Source organism: Ursus americanus, chromosome 15 (genome assembly GCF_024610735.1).
Source record: "Ursus americanus isolate L20-20 chromosome 15, mUrsAme1.1.p, whole genome shotgun sequence".
Taxonomy (NCBI): domain Eukaryota; kingdom Metazoa; phylum Chordata; class Mammalia; order Carnivora; family Ursidae; genus Ursus; species Ursus americanus.
In genome coordinates, this window is record NC_142141.1 from 33090324 (window position 1) to 33110972 (window position 20649).

General features: G+C 37.3%; 1 protein-coding gene across 2 annotated transcripts in view; it reads left to right on the forward strand.

The window, feature by feature from the left end:
- The window catches only part of OXCT1 (3-oxoacid CoA-transferase 1), a 130715-nt gene that overhangs the window by 89150 nt on the left and 20916 nt on the right, over positions 1-20649 (forward strand). For both annotated transcript variants that reach the window (XM_087867909.1, XM_045787348.2), the window contains exon 14: positions 19379-19468. In XM_087867909.1, coding sequence (XP_087724035.1) covers positions 19379-19468 — 90 coding nt within the window. The remainder of the gene's footprint in view (positions 1-19378; positions 19469-20649) is intronic.

The window sequence follows — 20649 nt, forward strand, 5'->3', positions numbered from 1 at the left end:
GGTGAATGAGATGGGTTTTATTCAACAGATTTATTAGGAGTTTTTTGTTTGCTTTTTTGTTGTTGTATTAGGTATATTAACCACTTTGGTTAGAGTGGTGGGCAAATTCAGTACAGTCTTCCTCCTATGAAGAATCTTATTTCTGTGATGAGTATGGGCTGTGTAAAACATTTTGCGTACTAAACATTAAATATGTTGAGTTAGGAATAACAGATCTGCAAGAGTTAAGTCTTCTGGTCCAGGAATATGCTATATTTTGTCATTTGTTCAGGTCTCGTTTTATGTCCTTCATTACATTTATTCCTAATTATTTTTGAGTTTTTGCCAGTGTTTCAAGCTGGATATTTCATTTCAGTTTCTAAGTGTTCTTGCTAATATAAGGGAAAACTGTTGGTTTTGTATATTTATCTTGTATTTATTCACTTTTAAAATTCTCTTATTAGCTAGTATAATTTTTTTAGAATTCTCTTAGATATTCTAAAAATGTTTTTATCTATAAATAACAATTTTTTCTTTTCTATAATGCATGTCACTTATTTTCTTTAATTACCATCATATTCAAAACAATATAAGTAAGTAGTAGTGATTAAGGATTTTCTTGGTTTCGATAAGAATTCATTTAGAATTTTAACTATTAATATTATGCTTGCTTCTTGTATTTTTAATAGAATGTCCTTTATATTGTTTTAGAATTTTCCTTTTGTTTATAGTTTTAAAAATGAATGGCTGTTGAATTTTATTCAATATGGGTTTTTAAAAAGATTTTATTTATTTGAGAGAGAGCACGAGTGGGGAGGGGGCAGAGGGAGAAGCAGACTCCCCTCTGAGCATGGAAGCCCCACATGGGGGCTCAATCCCAGGACCCCAGGATTATGACCTGAGCTGAAGGCATAACCTACTGAGCCACGGGGAGCCACCCCGGGGCCCCTTATTCAATGTTTTTAACTACTGACTTAATCACACAGTCCACCTTTAATTTGTTAATGTCATTATTTAAATTGATAGATATTGATAGATATTATTACTTTTTTATACAAATGATCAATTTTTAACAATCTGTAAGGTATTTTTATGCTTATTGGTCACCTCAAATTTTGTGGCCTTTCTTGTAGCAGTTTTGTTAATTCGTATTTCGCTAGAAAGCATTCATTTCTTTTGGATTTTCACATTTTTTTGTCCAGAACAATATGCAGTATTCTTGTTTAACTTAGAATCCTCAAAAGCTGTTACTATATCTACTTTTTATTCCTAATTCTATAAGTGTTCATATTCTCTCCTCTCTTTTAATTAGGCTTGTAAGAAATTTGCCTATTTTAAAGTTAATCAGGTGTACTTTAAGAAATATGGAATTTGGGGCACCTGGGTGACTCAGTCAGTTAAGCAGCTGCCTTTGGCTAGGTCATGATCTTAGAGTTCTGGGATCGAGCCCCAACCCCCCTCCCAACTCCATGTTAGGCTCCCTTCTCAGTGGGGGGGGGGGGACTCCTTCTCCTCCCTCTGCCCCCTCCCCCGCTTGTACGTGCACACTCTGCTCTCTCTCTCTCTCTCAAATAAATAATCTAAGAAATAAGTAATTTATTAATGTCCTTTTTCTTATTTATCATCTATTTAATATTATACTAGTTCTAGATTTATAAATTAAATGCTTTGTTTTCAAGCTTTCTCTTAATTATAAAAACATTTAGGGCTCTCCATGATTTTAAATTGCATTCTATAAACTTAGACATAAAGTTCTTATATTTATTTATTTCTTAAGTAATTTTTAATTTTAGTTTTGATTTCATTTTTGATTCCATGATTTTTTAGAAAGACTCCCAGCATTTGATCATATTAGCCCTGGGATGTGTACTGGTAAGGGCCACAGGAACAGTGCTAGATCAGACCATGGGTGTGTTGTTAAGAACCAGATAGAACAGTTGGCTTCTATTTGGGGGTCATAAAATATAACAACATATCTTTCAACCGGTAGAGTTATCTCGGTAAATTCGCATTAGGAGAGGCATATGGAGTTGAGACTTAGTGAATATCAATTTCCCATATCACATCTTATCCTCTTTCTAGACCTTCACTATCAAAATAGAATGCCAGGTAAAATCATTAGTATTTTACATTTAGCTTTCTTTCTTCTTTCTTTTTCCCTCCTCAAACAATATAGTTGAATTTTCCTAAGTAAAAGACAGCATTTTTGTACTTTATTGTACCAGTAAATTCAACATTGCTCATCTTATCACTTGGTAACTCAAGTGGATCATTAGAATATTTGTAATAATACTTTATTTAAACAGAACTATTAGAAAATAAGATATTCCATATATGTGACTTTTTCAGATCATCCAAATTAAGCTGTGTAATTACCAATTTCTAAAAAAATTTTTTTGGATGGTAAACAGATTACTGATTTTTTTACAGTTGTGCATAAAAAGTAAATATGTTTTGCCTGGAGGCTTGGCACAGAGGAAGACTCATACACTTTAATTCAGGAGCATGAGATTTGACATGTTTTAGCCATTTATCTGTTTTGCGTATTTCTGGATTATAGTTATAGCCTTTAATGTTAACAGTATTGGATAAGGAATTTCTGATTGGTGAGTTGTCACTATGATTTAGGTCCCAAAGGCTCTGACTGTATTTTTAGAAGTTGTTTAAACTGAAGCTACATAGGGCATCTCTAGGCTTTCTGTCTGCTTCTTAACTAAATCTATCAACATCATCCAACAGATTAGGAACAGTAAGAAAGAAAAATAGTGCAGTAAATTCAACATAATGAATATTTTAAAATAGGAAGCATCTTCTGTGGGGATTCAATTACCTTTTTCTGGAAACTAGGGAAAGACTTTATCCAATTCTTTTTCTGACTTGTTCTTTAACTTCAAGTAATGTATTTAACTTTTTCTTGTCAATTTTTCTCTTTTTGTAAAGGAAGACTTGAATTAGATCTACTTACTTTCTGCTAAAACTGTTTAGGTAATGAGGAATCATGTTCATAAAATTGTGTTTATTAAAAGATGCTGAGTATGGAAAAAGTAAACCATAACAAGAAAAATGAAATAAAAAATAGCAAAAAATAAAAATGGTAGTTTATATGTCATAGAACAAAGGTCCAGTCTATATTCTTAGTTTTTACAAACTTGTAATAATATAAAACAGAACACTGTTTATAAAGGTTCTCATCATCATGTTTGATTTAAAAAAAAAAACACTTTCTCACTAATCTATCATTAGGACAAGCTAATCAAAATAACAGTAATTTGGATAGTAAAGTTTACTTATTGGGAAAAATAAAACACATCAAAGGAAACTATCAACAAAATGAAAAGGCAGTCTACCAAAAGGGAGAAAATATTTGCAAATTATGTATTTAATAAGGGGTTAATATCCAAAATATATAAAGAACCTCTACAACTCAATAGCAAAAAAAAGAGAGAGAGATTAAAAATGGGCAAAAGTTCTGAATAGATACTTTTCCAAAGAAGACATCCAGATGGCCAATACACATATGAAAAGATGTTCAACATCAGTAATCATCAGGGAGATGCAAATCAAAACCACAGTGAAATACTGCCTCATACTTGTTAGTATAGCTTATCAAAAGGACAAGAAATAACAAGTGTTGGCAAGATTGTGGAAGAAAGGGAGTCCTTGTGCACTGTTGGTGGGAATGCAAACTGGTGCAGCCACTGTGGGAGACGGTATGGAAGTTCCTCAAAAAATTAAAAATGGAACTGATGAGGTTGGGGAATATACGTGAGGTTCAGTGGGGTGGAGTCCGGAGCCGACGACCAAGAAAGAATTCTTGAGGCGTCTTTGGTGCAAAATGGTGGTTTATTAAAGCACGGGGACAGGACCCGTGGGCAGAAAGAGCTACTGCCCTGGGGTTGTGAGGAATGGCCCATTATATACCCTCAATTTGGGAGGGGGTTAGGGATAGCTTAAGTCTCTAAGGAATTTTGGAAGCAAGGTTTCCAGGACCTTGAGGGGGCAAGCTGTTGTTGGGAAAAGGTCATTTATTACTGTCTAATAAAACCTGAGTCATGAGACCCTTCAGATGTGTATCGGTGGGCCATATGCTTGGGGGATTGATTGCCAACACGTATCTTGCGGGGGGGGGCGGTTAGAGATAAAGGAAGTTTCCAAAGGAATTTTTATACGTTAAAGTAGACTTACAGGATCTTGGTGGAGGGGAGGGACTCAGGCTAGGACTGCCTTTTGCCCTTAACAAAGTATTTACATGAGGCAGCTGAATTCCTAGAGGAATGTCACCGTGCTTGTTTCAAGGACTTGTCAGTGAGCTGTAGATAGTAAGGAAATTTCATTGTGTCTGCATACATTCCCTTCTGGAAGCTAGGTTACTGATAGCTTTGTTCTTGTAAACTGCTAAGACATTTGTGAACTAAGGAGACTCAAGTCTTGCAAGATTGTGGTATCTATAGGTCAACTGTTTCTTTGTCCTTGAGGGCAGCAAGGAGTGCCTGAGGAATGTCACATACATCCCATGGGGGAGAGGGGGGTTGCAGGGTGTCAGCTTCTGCTTTGTCTTCAGCTTGCCTTCCGCTCCCTCATCAGAACTACCGTATGAACGAGAAAACCTTTCTGGGTATTTACCTGAAGAAAACAAAACACTAACTCAAAAAGATATATGCACCCCCATGTTCATTGCAGCTTTGTTTACAATGGCCAAGATATGGAAACAGCCTAAGTGTCCATCGATGGGTGACTGGATAAAGAAATTGTGCTATATCTACAATGGAATATTATTCAGCCATAAAATATGAAATCTTGCTGTTTGTGGTAATGTGGGTGGACCTGGAGGGCATTATGCTAAATGAAATAAGTCAGAAAAAGACAGATACTATAAGATCTTTCTTATGTGTGGAATATAGGGGGGGAAAAAAAGAAAAAACAAAAAGCAAGCTCATAGATACAGAGAACAGTTTGGTGGTTGCCAGAGGTGGGTGATGGGGTTATGAGAAGTGGGTGAGGTGAGGAAGGTCAAAAGGTAAAAAGAAAAAATAATATTAAAAAAAAAACCAGTAACAAAAACAACAACAACAAATCCACATATGCAGTTTTCAGAACTATCTTATTCTTATCCAGCTACTAACTTGTGACTTTATGTTGGTATACTCTGCATTGGTAAGTGGTGGGTCCTGCAAATAAAGTTCACTTATGACAAGAAAACATCGTAGCCAAAAAAAAAGCACAGATTCATTTAACTGTCATAAATTTACTTGTTTTTAGGAAGTTAGCAGAGTTTTTTAGCAATAAGCTGTAAGAGTTATTAGGAGAGGCCCTCACAGAGGGAAATCTGAGAACTAATCTCCGTTTTGTTTTTATTTTGATGAAAAAACAAAAGCCACAGGAACAAGCCACATACTGAGATTAAAAAAAATAAAGAAACTGTATTTTGGAATAACTACATTTTTTAAAAAGTTTCTGAGCTAGCACAGAGTTTTCATATTCCCTCACCCGATTTCCCTCATTATTACAATCTCCTGTTACCACAGTACATTTGTCAAAACTAAGAGACACACATTGCTATATTACTGTTGTGGGGGTGGGGGTGGGGTATTGGTCTTTTTTTTTTAATTGTAGTAAGAACACTTAACATGAGATCTACCCTCTTCAATTTTCAGGTGTACAATACAGTACAATTTTGAGGTGCACAACACAGTGTTAAAGCTGTAGGCACAGTGTTGTACAGCAGATCTCTAGAATGTACTCATCCTGTATAACCGAAACTTTATACTCATTGAACAGCTTTGCATTTCCCACTCTCCCCTAGCCTCTGGCAACCATGGTTCTACTCTCTGCTACTATGAGTTTGATTATGTAGATACTTCATGTAAATGGAATCACGCAGTGTTTGTTCTTCTGTGACTGGCTTCTTTTACTTAATATAATGTCTTCTAGGTTTATCCATGTTGTAACATGGCAGGATTTCCTTCTTTTTAAAAGCTGAATAAGATTCTATTATATGTATGCACCACATTGTCTTTATCCATTCATTTGTCAATGGACATTTAGGCTGTTTTAAATCTTGGCTATTGTGAATAATGCTTCAGTGAACATGGGAGTGCAGGTAATCTCTTTGATATCCTGATTTCAGTTTTTCTGGATATATACCCAAGAGTGGGATTGCTAAATCACATGGTTGTTCTATTTTTAATTTGGGGGGAAACTACCATACTATTTTTTGTGAGCAGCTGTACCATCTTACATTCCCACCAATAGTGTACAAGGGTTCCAGTTTCTTCACATCCTTGTCAACACTTACCTTTTGGGTTTGTTTTTTTGTTTGTTTGGTTGGTTGGTTTTGTTTTTGTTTTTTTATTTTTTGATAATAGGTATGAGGTGATAATTCATTGTGGTTTTAATTTGCAATTTTTTAGGTGATTAGTGATATGGAACATCTTTTCATTCAACTGTTGATCATTTGTATGTCTTCTTTGGAGAAATATCTGTTCAAGTCCTTTGCCTATTTTTTAGTTGAGTTGTTTGGGTTTTTGCTATTGTAAGAGTTCTTTATGTATTTTGGGCACTAACACCTTATCAGATGTATGGTTTGAAAATATTTTTCCCTGTTCCTTAAGTTGCTTTTTTATTTTGTTGTTTTCTTTGCTGTGCAGAGGCTTTCTAGTTTTAGGTAGTCCCACTTGTCTACTTTTGCTTTTGTTTCCTTTTGTTACTTATGTAGGATTCCAATTTTACCCTTTCCATGTGGATAATCCAGTTTTTCCAACACCGTTTGTTGAAGAGTGTACCTTCTCCCCATTGCGTATTCTTGGCACCCATGCTGAAGATCAGTTGGCTGTACATGGTTGGATTTATTTGGGGCTCTGTGTTCTGCTCCATTACTCTTTCTGTCCGTTTTTATGTCAATATCATTTTGTTTTAATTACTGTATATAGCTTTGTAATAGATTTTGAGATCAGGGAGTGATTTCAGGAAAACAAATTAAGCTTTGTTCTTCTTTCTCAAGATTGCTTTGACTGTTAGGGTTTTTGTGCTTCTATATAAATGTCAGGATTCTTTTTGTCTATTTTTGTAAAAAAAAAATGCCATTGGTATTTTGATAGGCATTGCTTTGAATCTGTAGATCACTTTGGGTAGTATGGACATTTTAACAATATTAGGTCTTCCAGTTCATGAACATGGAATGTCTTTCCATTTATTTGTGTCTTCTTTAATTTGTTTCATCAATGTTTTATAGTTTTCAGTGTAAAAGTCTTTCAGGTACATTACTATTAATACCAATTTTTCCATTAATATCCTCTCTATATTTAATTGTTATATCTCCCTAGTCTTCTCTGGGAAAAGACAGTCTCTTCTGAGAAAAAGACTTCTCTGTGACAGTTTCTGTCTTTCCTTGTTTTTCATGACTTTGATAGTTTGGAGAAGTACTGGCCAGATGCTCTATAGAATGTCCCCTAATCTTGTGTTCTACATTTCCATCAGAATTCCTGGGTCACCAGGTGCATTGTCAATGAGCAGTAATATTTTGAAAGGAATCTTTGTGTGTGTGTGTGTGTGTGTGTGTGTGTGTGTGTGTGTGTGTTGTAGTTCTCAATAGTGGGCTTAAAATATTTAGTAAGCCATGTTGTAAACAGATGAGCTGTCATCCAGGCTGTGTTGTTCCATTTATAGAGCACAGGCAGAGTAGATTTAGCATAATTCTTAAGGGCCCTAGGATTTTTGGAATGGTAAATGGGCATTGGCTTCAACTTACATTCACCAGCTCTGTTAGCCTGTCCTGTGAAGCTGTGAAGCCACGCATTGACTTCTCCTCTCTAGCTACGAAAAGCCTTAGATGGCATCTTCTTTCAAGAGAAGGCTGTTTCATGCACATTGAAAACCTGTTTGGTGTAGCCATCTCCATTATTAATCTTTAGCTACATCTGGATTGATGCACCTTCTGCATCAGCCATTGCTGCTTCACCTTGTACTTTATGTTACGAAAATGGCTTTTCTCCTGAAACCTCATGAACAGCCCCTTTTGGCTTCATACTTTTATGCAAGTTCATCACCTCTCCCAGCCTTCATAGAATCGAATAGACGTAGGGCCTTGTTCTGGATTAGGCTTTAGCTGAAGAGGATTGTTGTGGCTGGTTTGATCTTTTATCCAGACCACTGAAACTTTCTCCGTATCAGCGGTAAGGCAGTTTTACTTTCATTTTATATGTGTGTTCACTGGACTAGCACTTTTAATTTCCTTCAAGAACTTTTCCTTTGCATTCACAGCTTGGCTAACCGGCACAAGAGGCCTAGCTTTGGGCCTGTCTCAGCTTTCAATGTACTTTCCTCACTAAGCTTAATCATTTCTAGCTTTCAATTTAGAGTGAGAGATGTGAGACTCTTCCTTTCACTTGATCACTTAGAGGCCATTGTGGGGTTATCAGTTGTCTTAATTTCAATATTGTTGTTTCTCAGGGAATAGGAAGACCTGAAGTGAGGTAAAGATGAGGGAGTGGCCAGTTGGTGGAACAGTCAGAACACCCACAACATTAATGAAGGTCGTTATTATGTGGGTATGACTGATGGCACCCCAAAACAATTACAACAGTAAAGTCAAAGATTACAGATCACCATAACAAGAACAAAAAAGTTTGAAGTGTGGCGAGAATTACTAGAATGTAACACAGACATGAGCTGAGCAAATGCTGTTGGAGAAATGGCTCCAGTAGACTTGTTCAATGCAAGGTTGACACGTACCTTCAATATGTAAAAAATACAGTATGTGCGAAGTACAGTAAAACAAAGTATGCTTGTACTAACCCACAGTCATACAGTTTTGAATAATAAAGAACTTTCCTGAGGTTAGAGGGAAAAAAGTAACTCTTTCCTGAACACCTGTGTGTCAGGGTGATTATCAAGAGACTGTTTTCTTCTAAATACCAGCCCTAAACACGGCATTCTTGGGAATAAAAATGATTCTGGCAAGTACACCCCAGCTCCCGGTATTTGCCACGCATGAGTTCCAGGTGAATGTGAATGAAGTCGTGTCTGCCCACCAGGTGTTGTAACGACAAAAGCAGTACAATCCCTACTTACTGCAGCTCTTGCTACTCACCTGAGGATGTACTAGATTTAAATACCCCTCAGCTTAGGCTCCATATAAAATATATCTGAAATACTCAAGTTTTTTAACTCATACATTGGTTTTTAATACTATTTTGTCATGTGGATGATATCCTTTTCTAGTATTATGGAAGTTAGAGATAAAGTATCACGACATCAAGATCAGAAACTTAACAAAGTTTAGGGAGTTAAAACCCTGGCATATCAAGAAATGAGTTAAAGTTTACTTGTTTCTCTATATTTCTACTCTTTTAATCTTTCTTTATATTTTATTTCAAAAGAATATTTTTAATTTTTTATTCTATTCTCAGTATTTTAATTTCTACATTACCAAGATCTTACCCCCAAGGTTTTCTTTTTTCTCGTTACTTGTCTTTAAAGACACTTCACTTGGGGCACCTGGGTGGCTCAGTTGGTTAAGCGTCCAACTCTTGATTTTGCTCAGGTCATGATTTCAAGGTTGTGGGATCGAGCCCTGTGTCCAGCTCTGCACTGGACGTGGAGCCTGCTTGAGATTCTCCCTCTCCCCCAGCCCCTCCCCTCTGAGCTTTCTCTCTCTGTGTCTCTCCAAAAATAAATAAATAAATCTTTAAAGATGCTTCACTTTTCATTTTTATTCCCAGCATCATCTCTCTCTTCTCTCTTTCTCTCTCTCTCTCTCTCTTTTTTTTTGGTCATCCGAGAGCTGGCTCTTGAAAAGATAAGTAGAAATGAATGCTCCCTCAATATCCCTTGTTACAGATCTTTCAAAAATATTAAATTTATGGCAAATTCCTTGAAGTAATTTTCTCAACCTTATTTTAATGTTTGAAAAAGTTTTTTGTTTCCACCTTATTCTCCTCAGTTTTAGGAGGAACCGTTTTGCCTTTTATGCACTTTCAGTTCCAGGGTCCTCAAAGGAAAACTTGGGCTTCTGACTTACGATGCCTGTGATGTTAGGCTTCCCACCCCCTCAACACACACACAGTGACATGGCTCCCTAGCTTTCTCGCTTGGTCTCAGAGGTGGGTTATTCTCAGAAAGATGGTGTGCTTCTCCCTCTTGGGGTCAGACCACCTACTGGTCCCAGGATCTGAATCTCTGTGGAATGATGTTGCCCAGGGTTCTAGTCCTGAAGATAGGGTATGCTTTCTGAGAAAACCAGAGGTGAGACTTTTCTTCATATGTCAGAGCCATCAGGTCAACATGTTACAGATCAGAACTTGCACAGGAGGAAAAAACTTAAAAGACTCTTCAGTAATGACCAAAGGGTTATCAGTTTGACATGAATGTTCATAGCTGTTAACTCTCAGGAGGTATGGGGCAGTCATTAAACTGGGTCATCAGCTGACTCTGGAAGACATCTTGGGAATAAAGAGAGTACTTATTAAGTGTAGAGTCAAAATGGTCTTATGTCCTTCCACCTAACCCTCTAACACTTGCCTAATAGGTCACCCACACTTAATATACATAGCATACTCTCACAGTTGCTCGTAAGCAGTTTTTTGTCTTGTTTCTTACTTTTAAGTGATCTTTTATATTATTTTTTAAATCTTTTCTACTGTGGATTAAAAACATTGGTAATGATTTCCATGTATTCCTTAATAATGTTCCTTCGGTCACTGTCTCTCTCTAGGAATTGCGTTCAGCTGTCAGAGATGGCAGCGTAATTATGATAACTGTAACTGCGTGCCTTATAGCTTACAGACAGAGGGAGGAGGTGATGGAGGAGGTGTGTTTCAGCCCATGGTTCTTGTTCTCACACCTCCCCCTCCATCCCAACCAACCCACGTCCTGTTTTAGGAATCAGAAAATAAAATTTCTCAAAACAACTATTTTCTAGTTCCAGAAGAAGTAGTAATAATTTTGTATTCCATGTAAATGAGTTGTTGAAGGAATTGATATATTTTATCATTTATACATGCAGACAAATAAAAATTATTGTTACCTTTTAATTTGTATTTTTAGCTCGCATGTTGTGATTATCTAGGGATTTCCAAAAAATAATATCAGCCTTTAAAATAAATTCTGTGTGATAGTAAGTGGGATCTGTTATCCTATCATTAGAACATGAGTTTGAACCAACCGCATGAAATTCCTGTGTTTGGAGGTCACACATGGTCACATGTGGCAATTTCCTGTGATTCTAATACATTTCTCTCAGTGACCCAAGGGAAGGAAGAGGTTGTTGATGTAGAAAATAACTTATCCTTGGATTTTAAATATTATACTTATTCTGTTTCTGGATAATTTACAAGACCAGAAGCTCCAGTACTTAGTTGTATTTAATAAATTCAATTAAATATTACTTATTTATATGTAATAATCCTTAATCATTTTAAATAAAAACAAATCCCCTTATATGTATCCTGGAGCACTTGCTCAAGCTCTTTCCGTCGATGTCTTCTGTAGGAGGCCTGATAAAACAAGGTGAAGTCCCCTAGCCAAGTTCTTTGATGTCTGTTTTCATCTCTGCAGAATTATGAATTGACTCTATGAAAACTGAAATTATAGCTTCAAAACAGAGCTAAGAATAACAGAGTTTTTCTCCTGTCCATTTTATTAATCCAGTAAAGTAGAACAGAGTTAGTCTATCTGATCTTATACAAAGAAATTAACCTATCCAAAGTGTTTCATTTATAACCAAAAGAAACCTAGTCACACATTGATTATAACTTAGGAGAAGAAAATGTGAAATTTTCATACTTCTAACTATTCACCTAATGAATGCTTACTAATCTCCTGTACAAAGGTGGAGTTAATGATTCACAATCAATTTTATGTGCGTTGCAATTTTTTCTTTACTTGAAATGATGAGGTTTCATAAGTGAACTATGAAGACACTATTGAGTGGTATTTATACTTTTAGAAAATGAGAGAATCAGGGTAGTTAATAGCTAAGAACAGAAGTCACTTTTTCTCCTTGAAGTTAATTGATTCCTTTAGTGTACAGGCACTGATTAATCCGAATAAATGTCGTCAATCAGAACAGACGGTAATCATAGCTGCATTGGGTCTTGGAGGCCCATTGTTATATCTTCAGTGGCTAGATGGTGGTGCAGTTGGGAAGAGGTTGCTCAGGGAGGGGTTAGGGTGCGTCTTATGAGGAGGAATTGCAGTAATAACTACCTGTATGGGATGGCCACTACCTGCCAGTGGAACATCATCCCTGATCTTAATGCAGGTCATTTGGCAGATTCTACAATAGGGAGAAGCAAGGCTGCTCTGAAAGCACCCACGAGAGGTCCCTAATCAAATCTTGTTGATGGGGTGGTGCAGAGGCCTGTGAATACTTCCTGGAAGAAGTAGTCATGATTTGATACATAAAGAGTGAGCTGGCGTACACTTAATAGAATGAGGGTGGGACCTTATGGTGTAGTGTGAAGCCATATACTGTGCACAAGCAGCTCACTATTCCTGGCACAGAAGTGGGGTCTGGGGTGTGAGGAAATGAGGAGGGTTGAGGCAAGGTTGTCCCAGGCCTCATATCCCAGCTGAGGCGCGTAAACTCTGCCCTGGCACACATGGGAACTACTGTAACGATTTAAGCAGAGGAATAACATAAAATACTCATTTTAGAGAGATTACTTTCATGGCTGTGGGTTGGAAAGATTTGAGAGACAAGGCTGGACATAAGTTGACTAGTAGGGATGTTGTTACAACACTCAGGAGAAATCACAAGGATCTTGGGTGAGAAAAGTTCAAGTTCAAGAAATGCTGGAAAAGTTAGAGTTCTTTGTGATTGAATGGCTGATTGCACATAGATAATGAAGGAGATGCAAGAGATAAGGAAGTTTCTGATTTGGATCTTGATGTGGGTGGTTGGCCACTAACTGAGATAGGAAGTTAGTAGGTAGATGAGATTTGACTTGGTAAAGATACTTAATTTAATTTGGACCATACTGAGTGGAGGCATGTCATAATTAACATAAAGAAGTTTTTGTTTCTCACCCAGAACCAAAAGAAGTATCCCTGATTGGCAGGCAGCTCTCTTCAGTGCACTAATTTGGGAATTGAGATTCCTTCTATCCATGGCTCTACCATTTTCAACATGTAGTTGGCAGAAAGGGGAAGAACATGGACCATAGTTCTTGGAAGGTTTTATGGTCTAACAACTCTGGAATATGTCACTTTCACCCACTCTCTGTTGACCAGAACTTATGCACATGACCAACCTTAAGGAAGGCTGGAAAATGTCTAACTGTGCCCAGGAATAAGAGGAAATAGTTTTGGGAATTAGCTTACAGATTGTGCCACCTGATTGGGAAACTTTTGGATATTGAAGTCTGAGACTTGGAGGAAGAATCTGAGCTGGAAATGAGGCTTTAAAAGTCATTGGAGACGGGCAGTTTATATCATGAGAGCAGATGAAGTCACTCTCAGAGAAGTAGAGGCAAGAGCAGAAGGTCAAGGACAGAGCTTTTAAGTTGGCCAACACACACAGCTGGGGTGGAAAAAGGGGTGCTAGGAAGGAGCTTGAAAGCCTTGAAGTAGGAAGACAGGGGGAGTATTGTACCCTGGAAGCCCATGAATGGAGCATTTCAAGGAGTTGGTTAAAAAAAAAGTGTAAAATGTAGAAAGGTGCAGGAATATACTAAAATAACCCCACAAGATGTCTACTAAAACAGATAGTTAAATGTTAGAGACCTGATAGAGTAGTTCTCACTTCAAAGGTATGGTCAGGGCAGAAACCAGATTTTAGTGCATTGAGGGATCAACAGGGAGGACCTAAAGAAGGGGGAGAAAGTGGAGCCAAGGGGATAGTTGCTGAACAAGGTCCCCGAGAGAACAGGAATAAGAGAGTTTACTAAAATGAAGTTTTGAGTTTGTCCAAGTGCTGCTTTTTTTTTTTTTTTTTTTTGAGTTTACCCCTCCTGGAATCTTTTTTTTTTTTTTTTTAAGATTTTATTTATTTATTTGACAGAGATAGCCAGCGAGAGAGGGAACACAAGCAGGGGGAGTGGGAGAGGAAGAAGCAGGCTCATAGCGGAGGAGCCTGATGTGGGGATCGATCCCATAATGCCGGGATCACGCCCTGAGCCGAAGGCAGGCGCTTAACCGCTGTGCCACCCAGGCACAAGTGCTGCTTTTTGACATGCTTTTCTTTTTTTTTTAAGTCCATATTATGATTGATAACTGAGATTTGTTACAAGCAATTTTGTTAACTTACCTGGTTATAAAGACTGTAATTATATTTCTAGCTCTGTATTAGCTGGTTTACATGATCAATCCACCTATCCTGGGAAATAAAATTAATCTTTGAAAGGAAAGTCACATTTTTCTTGGTTTTGAATACAATAATGCAGAAAAGAGAAATTTTACTACTGTTGCTTTGTTATAATTTGGCAAAACCTTATAAGGCAAACTGTAAATCTTTTATTTTCACTAAAAGAGTTCTAGCCTCTCCTTTAGTTTAAGCAAATATTGATCTTCTATTTCTTATTTCCCTCACTCCTACTCTTTAGCTAGGAGCATATTTAGAGGGTCTTTCTTTCGTAGAGTATTTTTTCATAGTGGGGAAGTGAGATAGAAGTAAAGAGGCTTATTACATTTGGATTGAGGTGGGTACTAAACGTTCTGGTGTTTAATATTGAGCTGCAAGACCTAGTTTTATTATTAAATCACTCCCCAGCTATCTTTCCCTTTTTCTTCCAGTCAGTTAACATTTTCCAGTAAGTCACATAGCATTAATTTAAAATGCTTTAAAAATTGTTTCTGTATGTTGTACATTGTTTCTCACTTAAGACCAGAATATAACAAATCTGCAAATAAGCCATTACTACCTATATACCAATGATAAAGGTGATGGCAAGAATCATTTTCAGTATGTTTTATATTGTATTTTAAACCGCATTTCACAGAACTGTTCAAATATATTCATTTTACCTTTCTGTAAAATCCTTAAAACATCACTAAAGGTCATGTTTAGAATTTGAATTACTATCATTGGGAGTGCAATTTAATATTTGTACTTGGATACATTGAGGTGTTTTTTTTTAATGTTATTAACATAATTTATTTTACTTTCTTTCAAATTCTCTTATTAGGAAATAGGATCAAAGTAATAGGTAAAATATATTTAAAATATTGATTTCAGTTTAAATCTACTTTCTAGAAAAAAGGTAGATAACCGTATTCATCTTTTATTTTTAATTCCTAATTTGCTATCTGGTTTATAATTGACCTTGAATAAAAAAATATTCGTGAAATGAGGATAATGCTTGAGTCAGTATCGTTTTAGAAAAATTTGTAAGTGTGTCATAATAGAGCGCACAGCATTTCTAGTTCATCTTATTGTTGTTTTCCTTGCATACTTAATACCGGAGTCTGTCCTTAACTGCAAAAAGATGAGTTGGCCATGAAATGAGTATCCAGCAATCATCTCTCCATTATGCTAGCCAGAATACATTTCAGAGCCAAAGTTGCACCGTTCAAGAAATGTATGTTTGCTGATGAGATTTTAAAGAAAGCCACACTTTGTGTCACCCTGGCCCAGTGCCTCAGTCATTCCCAGAATCTCTTCTTCATCACATGCCTATTTTTCTCTGAGAATCACTTTCCCTCTTGTGATTTATGTAAAGGTATATTTTTAGCTTTGTAACCTCTCTGTTTTATCAGCTTCTTGTTTTGTATGCCGAATAGGATGTTGGATTTTGGGGCGGGAGATAGAGATGGCTATGAGGTCTGTTTCTCTTCTCTGTAAAATGGCAAGCATTGTGTTGGACATGTGGATAGAGAGGTAAATTTCGGTATCTGGCATAGTCCCCTCCCTCAAGGAGCGGTAGGTATAAGTCTCCCTGAGAGGCCTGCTCCCTCCTCTCTTGTGCAGCTGTAACAGTTCTAATTGTACACCCAATTCTGTCCCTTCCATAGAACTCATTTGGGCACCACATCATTATATTAGTCATACTAGCTGCTATAACAAAAAGGACTCCCAATTTCAGTGGCTTAGCGCCCTATACATTTACTTTTCACTCCTATCAAATAGGGCAGTGTGTTCCTGAGTAAGTGGGCTCTGCTACACACAGTCATTTAACGACCCTGAAGAGCCCCAAAGGAAGCTCAGTCATCCTCCAAGGTCACCTTGCATGTCAGTGTCCAGATTGCAGAAGGCCAAAGAACATAAAGGGGCCTGGAAATCACAGGTATCACCTCCCTCTCTCCATTGTCTAGAGCTCAGGCACATGGTCACCCCTAACTGCAGTCCAGAACCAGGAAATGCAAGTCATTGAGCCCCAAAAGAGTGGCTGCTAAGGTGGGTCGAAGGGCAGTGATGAATTTCCCACCTGCATTGGAGAGTAAGTCTCGTCTAACCCTGTTTCTTTCTGCTGGTATAGATAGAATGAACTGTTTTCCTTTAGTATTTGATTCTGTTTCAGAAATCATCTGGGAACTGAAATGGAAGGAAATAGGTTATTTTCTTTTTCCAATACAATGAACTTACTTTAAAAAACAGGAAAACCAAATATTTGAAGGTGTTCCTATTAACCTACTAAAATGCTGCTGTTCTCTGGACTGTCTGGCATAGACGCTGTTGTGAAGCACCTCCTCCATGAAGTCCTCCCTGAGCCATCTCTTCCCTCTCCTGCTTCCCCCAGCACAGTCAGCACTGGCATCCTCACTGCTCTGCTAGGATTCGAACATGCCTGTGTTAGTTTAATCCATTCACTCCTCACTCATCCAAGCACTGACAGGATGAAAAAAAAAGTTGAAATCCACTGTGTTACAATTATAGACTAATTAGCAAGGATGCGGGGGAAAAGGCACTTAGCACTAGGCTTTTGGGGATGAGGGGGTTGTGGCAATGGTTCTTTGAGAGGGAGGAAGTTTGGGGTGCCTGGGTGGCTCAGTGGATTAAGCATTGGACTCTTGATTTTTTGGATCAGGTCATGGGTCGTGAGATTGAGCCCTGCATCAGGCTCCCCCCAGCGGAGAATCTGATTCTCCCTCTCCCTCTCCCCCTTCTCTTACTCTCTCTCTCAAATAAATAAATAAATAAATAAATAAATAAATAAATAAATAAGTCTTTAGACAGAGGAAGTTTGGTCCAGATTTCCTTAATTACTCATGGATGCCTTTCCTCCCGAGATGATGAAGTTTATGAGGAAAAGAGGCCTGTTGTGATCATCTCTAACTCTAGCATCCAGTGCAGTGACAGGCTCCTACTAGACACTCAGTAAACCAAATAGACTGGAGGATGATATAAGTCAGTGAATTTATACATTTTATTTATTCCACAATTTTCCAGACATTATTTCATGCACTCCTCGTAACAGCTTTATAATAGGACAGATATTCTTACTCTTGGTTTGTAGATAATGGATTCAGAGATAATTCAGAGAATTTGCCAATATTGTACAGTGGGTTAATAGACTAGATCTCAGGTGTTCTGCCCCTAAGCATGTGTATATGGGCAAGAATGTTCTTTTTAGCAGAAACAAAGAGACGGGTCTTCTACCATGTTCCGTAGCTTTTTATATTCCTGCCAGCACAGTGTTTTGTACCCAGTACATGTTCTATAAATATTTCTTAAATAATGGACAGTGATTTCAAATGTATAAATCTGATTCACCTGATTGGACAAGCTTCTTGTTAGAGGCTGGCATAAGCTTTTACCTATCATCGTTGTGTCACAGGTGAAAAAATTTGCCTCTGGTATATTCTAATTCAAGGATTTTTTTTTTAATTCAAGGAGTTTTTAAAATGCTAATTTGGTTTCTGCTTTTCTTTGGCTTCTTCATTCTGCTAGCACTTAGACCCTTAGAGTCTTCCCCAGGACACTGTCTGTGAAAGCTGAGACTGGATGGATGTTCTTACCACAACAGGCTAATTCATTTTATAATGGACTTGCTTTAATGTCCTTTGATGCTCTAAAATCTCAAACTTCCTTAGTATTGGAGTTGATGATAGACATTGATTGCTTCCATCTCTGAATTACTCATATTTCATCCCATAAAGATGGAGAAAATATATTTCTCTACAGAAATATTATGAAAATAATATACCTAGCTTATTAAAATTGCAGCTAACTAAGGATGAAGGCATGGCTCATAGAAGTTTAAAATTACAAATTTCCACATAGGTATTCTGCTTCACTCAAACGTACCTTTCTGAAGACAGACTTCCTTCGTACCTTCCATTTCTGTCCTGCTCCCCTCCCCTCTGATGCCCTGCAACCACTTCCAGCTGCTGCCCATCTCATTTAGCAGCAGGCTCCAAACCACAAAGACATCCTGACCACTTGCTCCTTTCCTTTATATAATGCACATTTAATTCACGTTCGTGCAGTGGTTAGCATTGGCCTCTAAAACGTTTCTGAAATCAGAGGATTTGAGACCTCTGTGTTTGAAAGCGAGGTGTGAGTGCATTGCCTAATCTACTTGTAGCTATGAAATTATGGAGAAGGAGCTAAGAGTTTACTGTCAAATCAGTAAAAAGACTTGGATTAAAAAATAAATAAAATTTTAAGGAGGTTTCAATGTTAGAAGATATTTCTCTTCAATATACTTGAGTAAGAATTTATTTCATCATCTCTGGAAACACCTGCTTTTTCCAGGACTCTGTAACCAGGAGACAGAACAGACAGTGGGAATTATTCAGAGTGTGTGGCCCGTAGAATGTGGCTGGTAAATGTTTAATGAATGTGGAGATGGACAGGTGAACAAAAATAGAATGGTGATGGCGAAAGGCCCTGAGCTCTGCTTCTGTTTTCTGGTTTTGCTTAACAGCAATATACTTTTTGTTTTGTTTCATTTATTTTTCTAAGAGTAAGATAAATGCCCAGTTTTAGACAGACCCACCTTTTCATATTAATCATTACTAGGGAAACACCATTAGTGCCTTACCCTACTACCTAATGGCATTTTAATCTGCAGGAAATCCAAGAGAGTGCTTTAGAAAGTGTTTGTAATTGAAGACTCAGTGGTGCTGATTATGTGTTTAAAAAGAAGGAAGTGGATGTCAGGGGTATGTGGATTTCAGTCTCTTGTTATTGTAATAATAAAGTGCCAGCATTCTGAAATGGTTCTTAAGATTTTTCTTATCCACTGATTGTCTTATTGCTAATATATCATCAACAAAATAATGTTAGCCACATGTAATAAAAGTGACATCGTAGTATTTGTCCTGTACTTATCCTTCAATCATAGAATAATAGAGTAACAGAATATTAATATTGTAAAGGTTCTAGTACTAAGCAATAAAGGTCAGTGAGTTTTTCTCATTCATTGTTACAGTGTCTTATTCTTGCCAGTTAATTTTGTTCTGCCACATACTAAAAGAAGTGAAAAAGAATTACATCTTCTTTTCCATTTCTGTTTTGCAGGGGAAGATGGTGAAAGGAATGGGAGGGGCTATGGATCTAGTGTCCAGCGCGAAGACCAAAGTGGTGGTCACCATGGAGCATTCTGCAAAGGTAACGTGTGCTGCGTTTGGAAATTCCCACTATGCTGAAATCCTGTACATCAGGTCACGCAGCCATGGTTTTTATTGTTTTCTCAGGCTCGTCCAAATTGATAGCATTTATATTTTAGAGAGAAAGGTTGCAAATAAAAGCAGTTATTTATTCTCATTCAGCGAAATGGTTCTTTAACTTTGAGCGAAAGAAACCGTGGGGTATTCTTTAATTATTTGCATACACAATAAAAGTAAAAGTTATAATGTCTTCAAACTCAGCGAAAAGATGTCAGGGCAGATGTGATTCAGGTTTAAAGATGATTATAGTGGTTGCTCACCGCATACAAAATGAAAAACCCAACAGAATATGGCTTTTAACAACAGTTATTTTCAAGTGGTCAATATGGCCTCTTACCAAGACTGTGAAGTGCCATTTTGGAAAGCGTGAGAAAATGGTGGACTTGGTGATAAAAGTGTCCTTATTCCGAAAAGTAAGATACTTTTATTTTGATAAATCATCAAATATTTATTGAGTGCTGATTATGTGTTAAGTACTTCTATTATTTGGCATTGACAAACTACACAAAAATCATGGGCTTCGTGGAGCTTACATTTGGTGGTGGTGGTGGTGATGGTTATGATGATGATGATGGTATCATTATCCTACAATAATGACAGCTACCATTTATTGAGCTTACTGTGTACCGACAGTATACTAAGCACTCCGTGTGTATTTGCATGTATAAGCCCGTGAACCAGATACAGGTTTATTTTTATGGTTTCAAAAACAGCTTCAGAGAGGTTAAGTAACTTACGTGAGGTCGTTTAACTAGTGGAGCTGAGATTAGAACCGGGTGTCTATGATTCCAAATTCCAGTCTAACTACAGAGCTATCAGTATAACTTTGTTCCTTGTTCCCAACTCCATGTTTTTGAACCAACTAAGCTTAATTGCCTTCTTGACCTGAATCCATGGGTTTCTGATGATTTGCAAAATTGATACTGGGTGGTACTCTCTTCATTGTCTATGCTCTTTGTGCATTCTCCTTTATTTTTTTATAATTCTTAGCTTTACACAAAATGTACTTGTTCTCACCTTGAGACCTGCTAATTTGAATGGAAATGTTAGTTCATTTGCCCTGGTTTTTGTTGTTATTGTTGTTGTTGTTTTTGTTTTTTGAGAGACAGAGAGACAGCACGA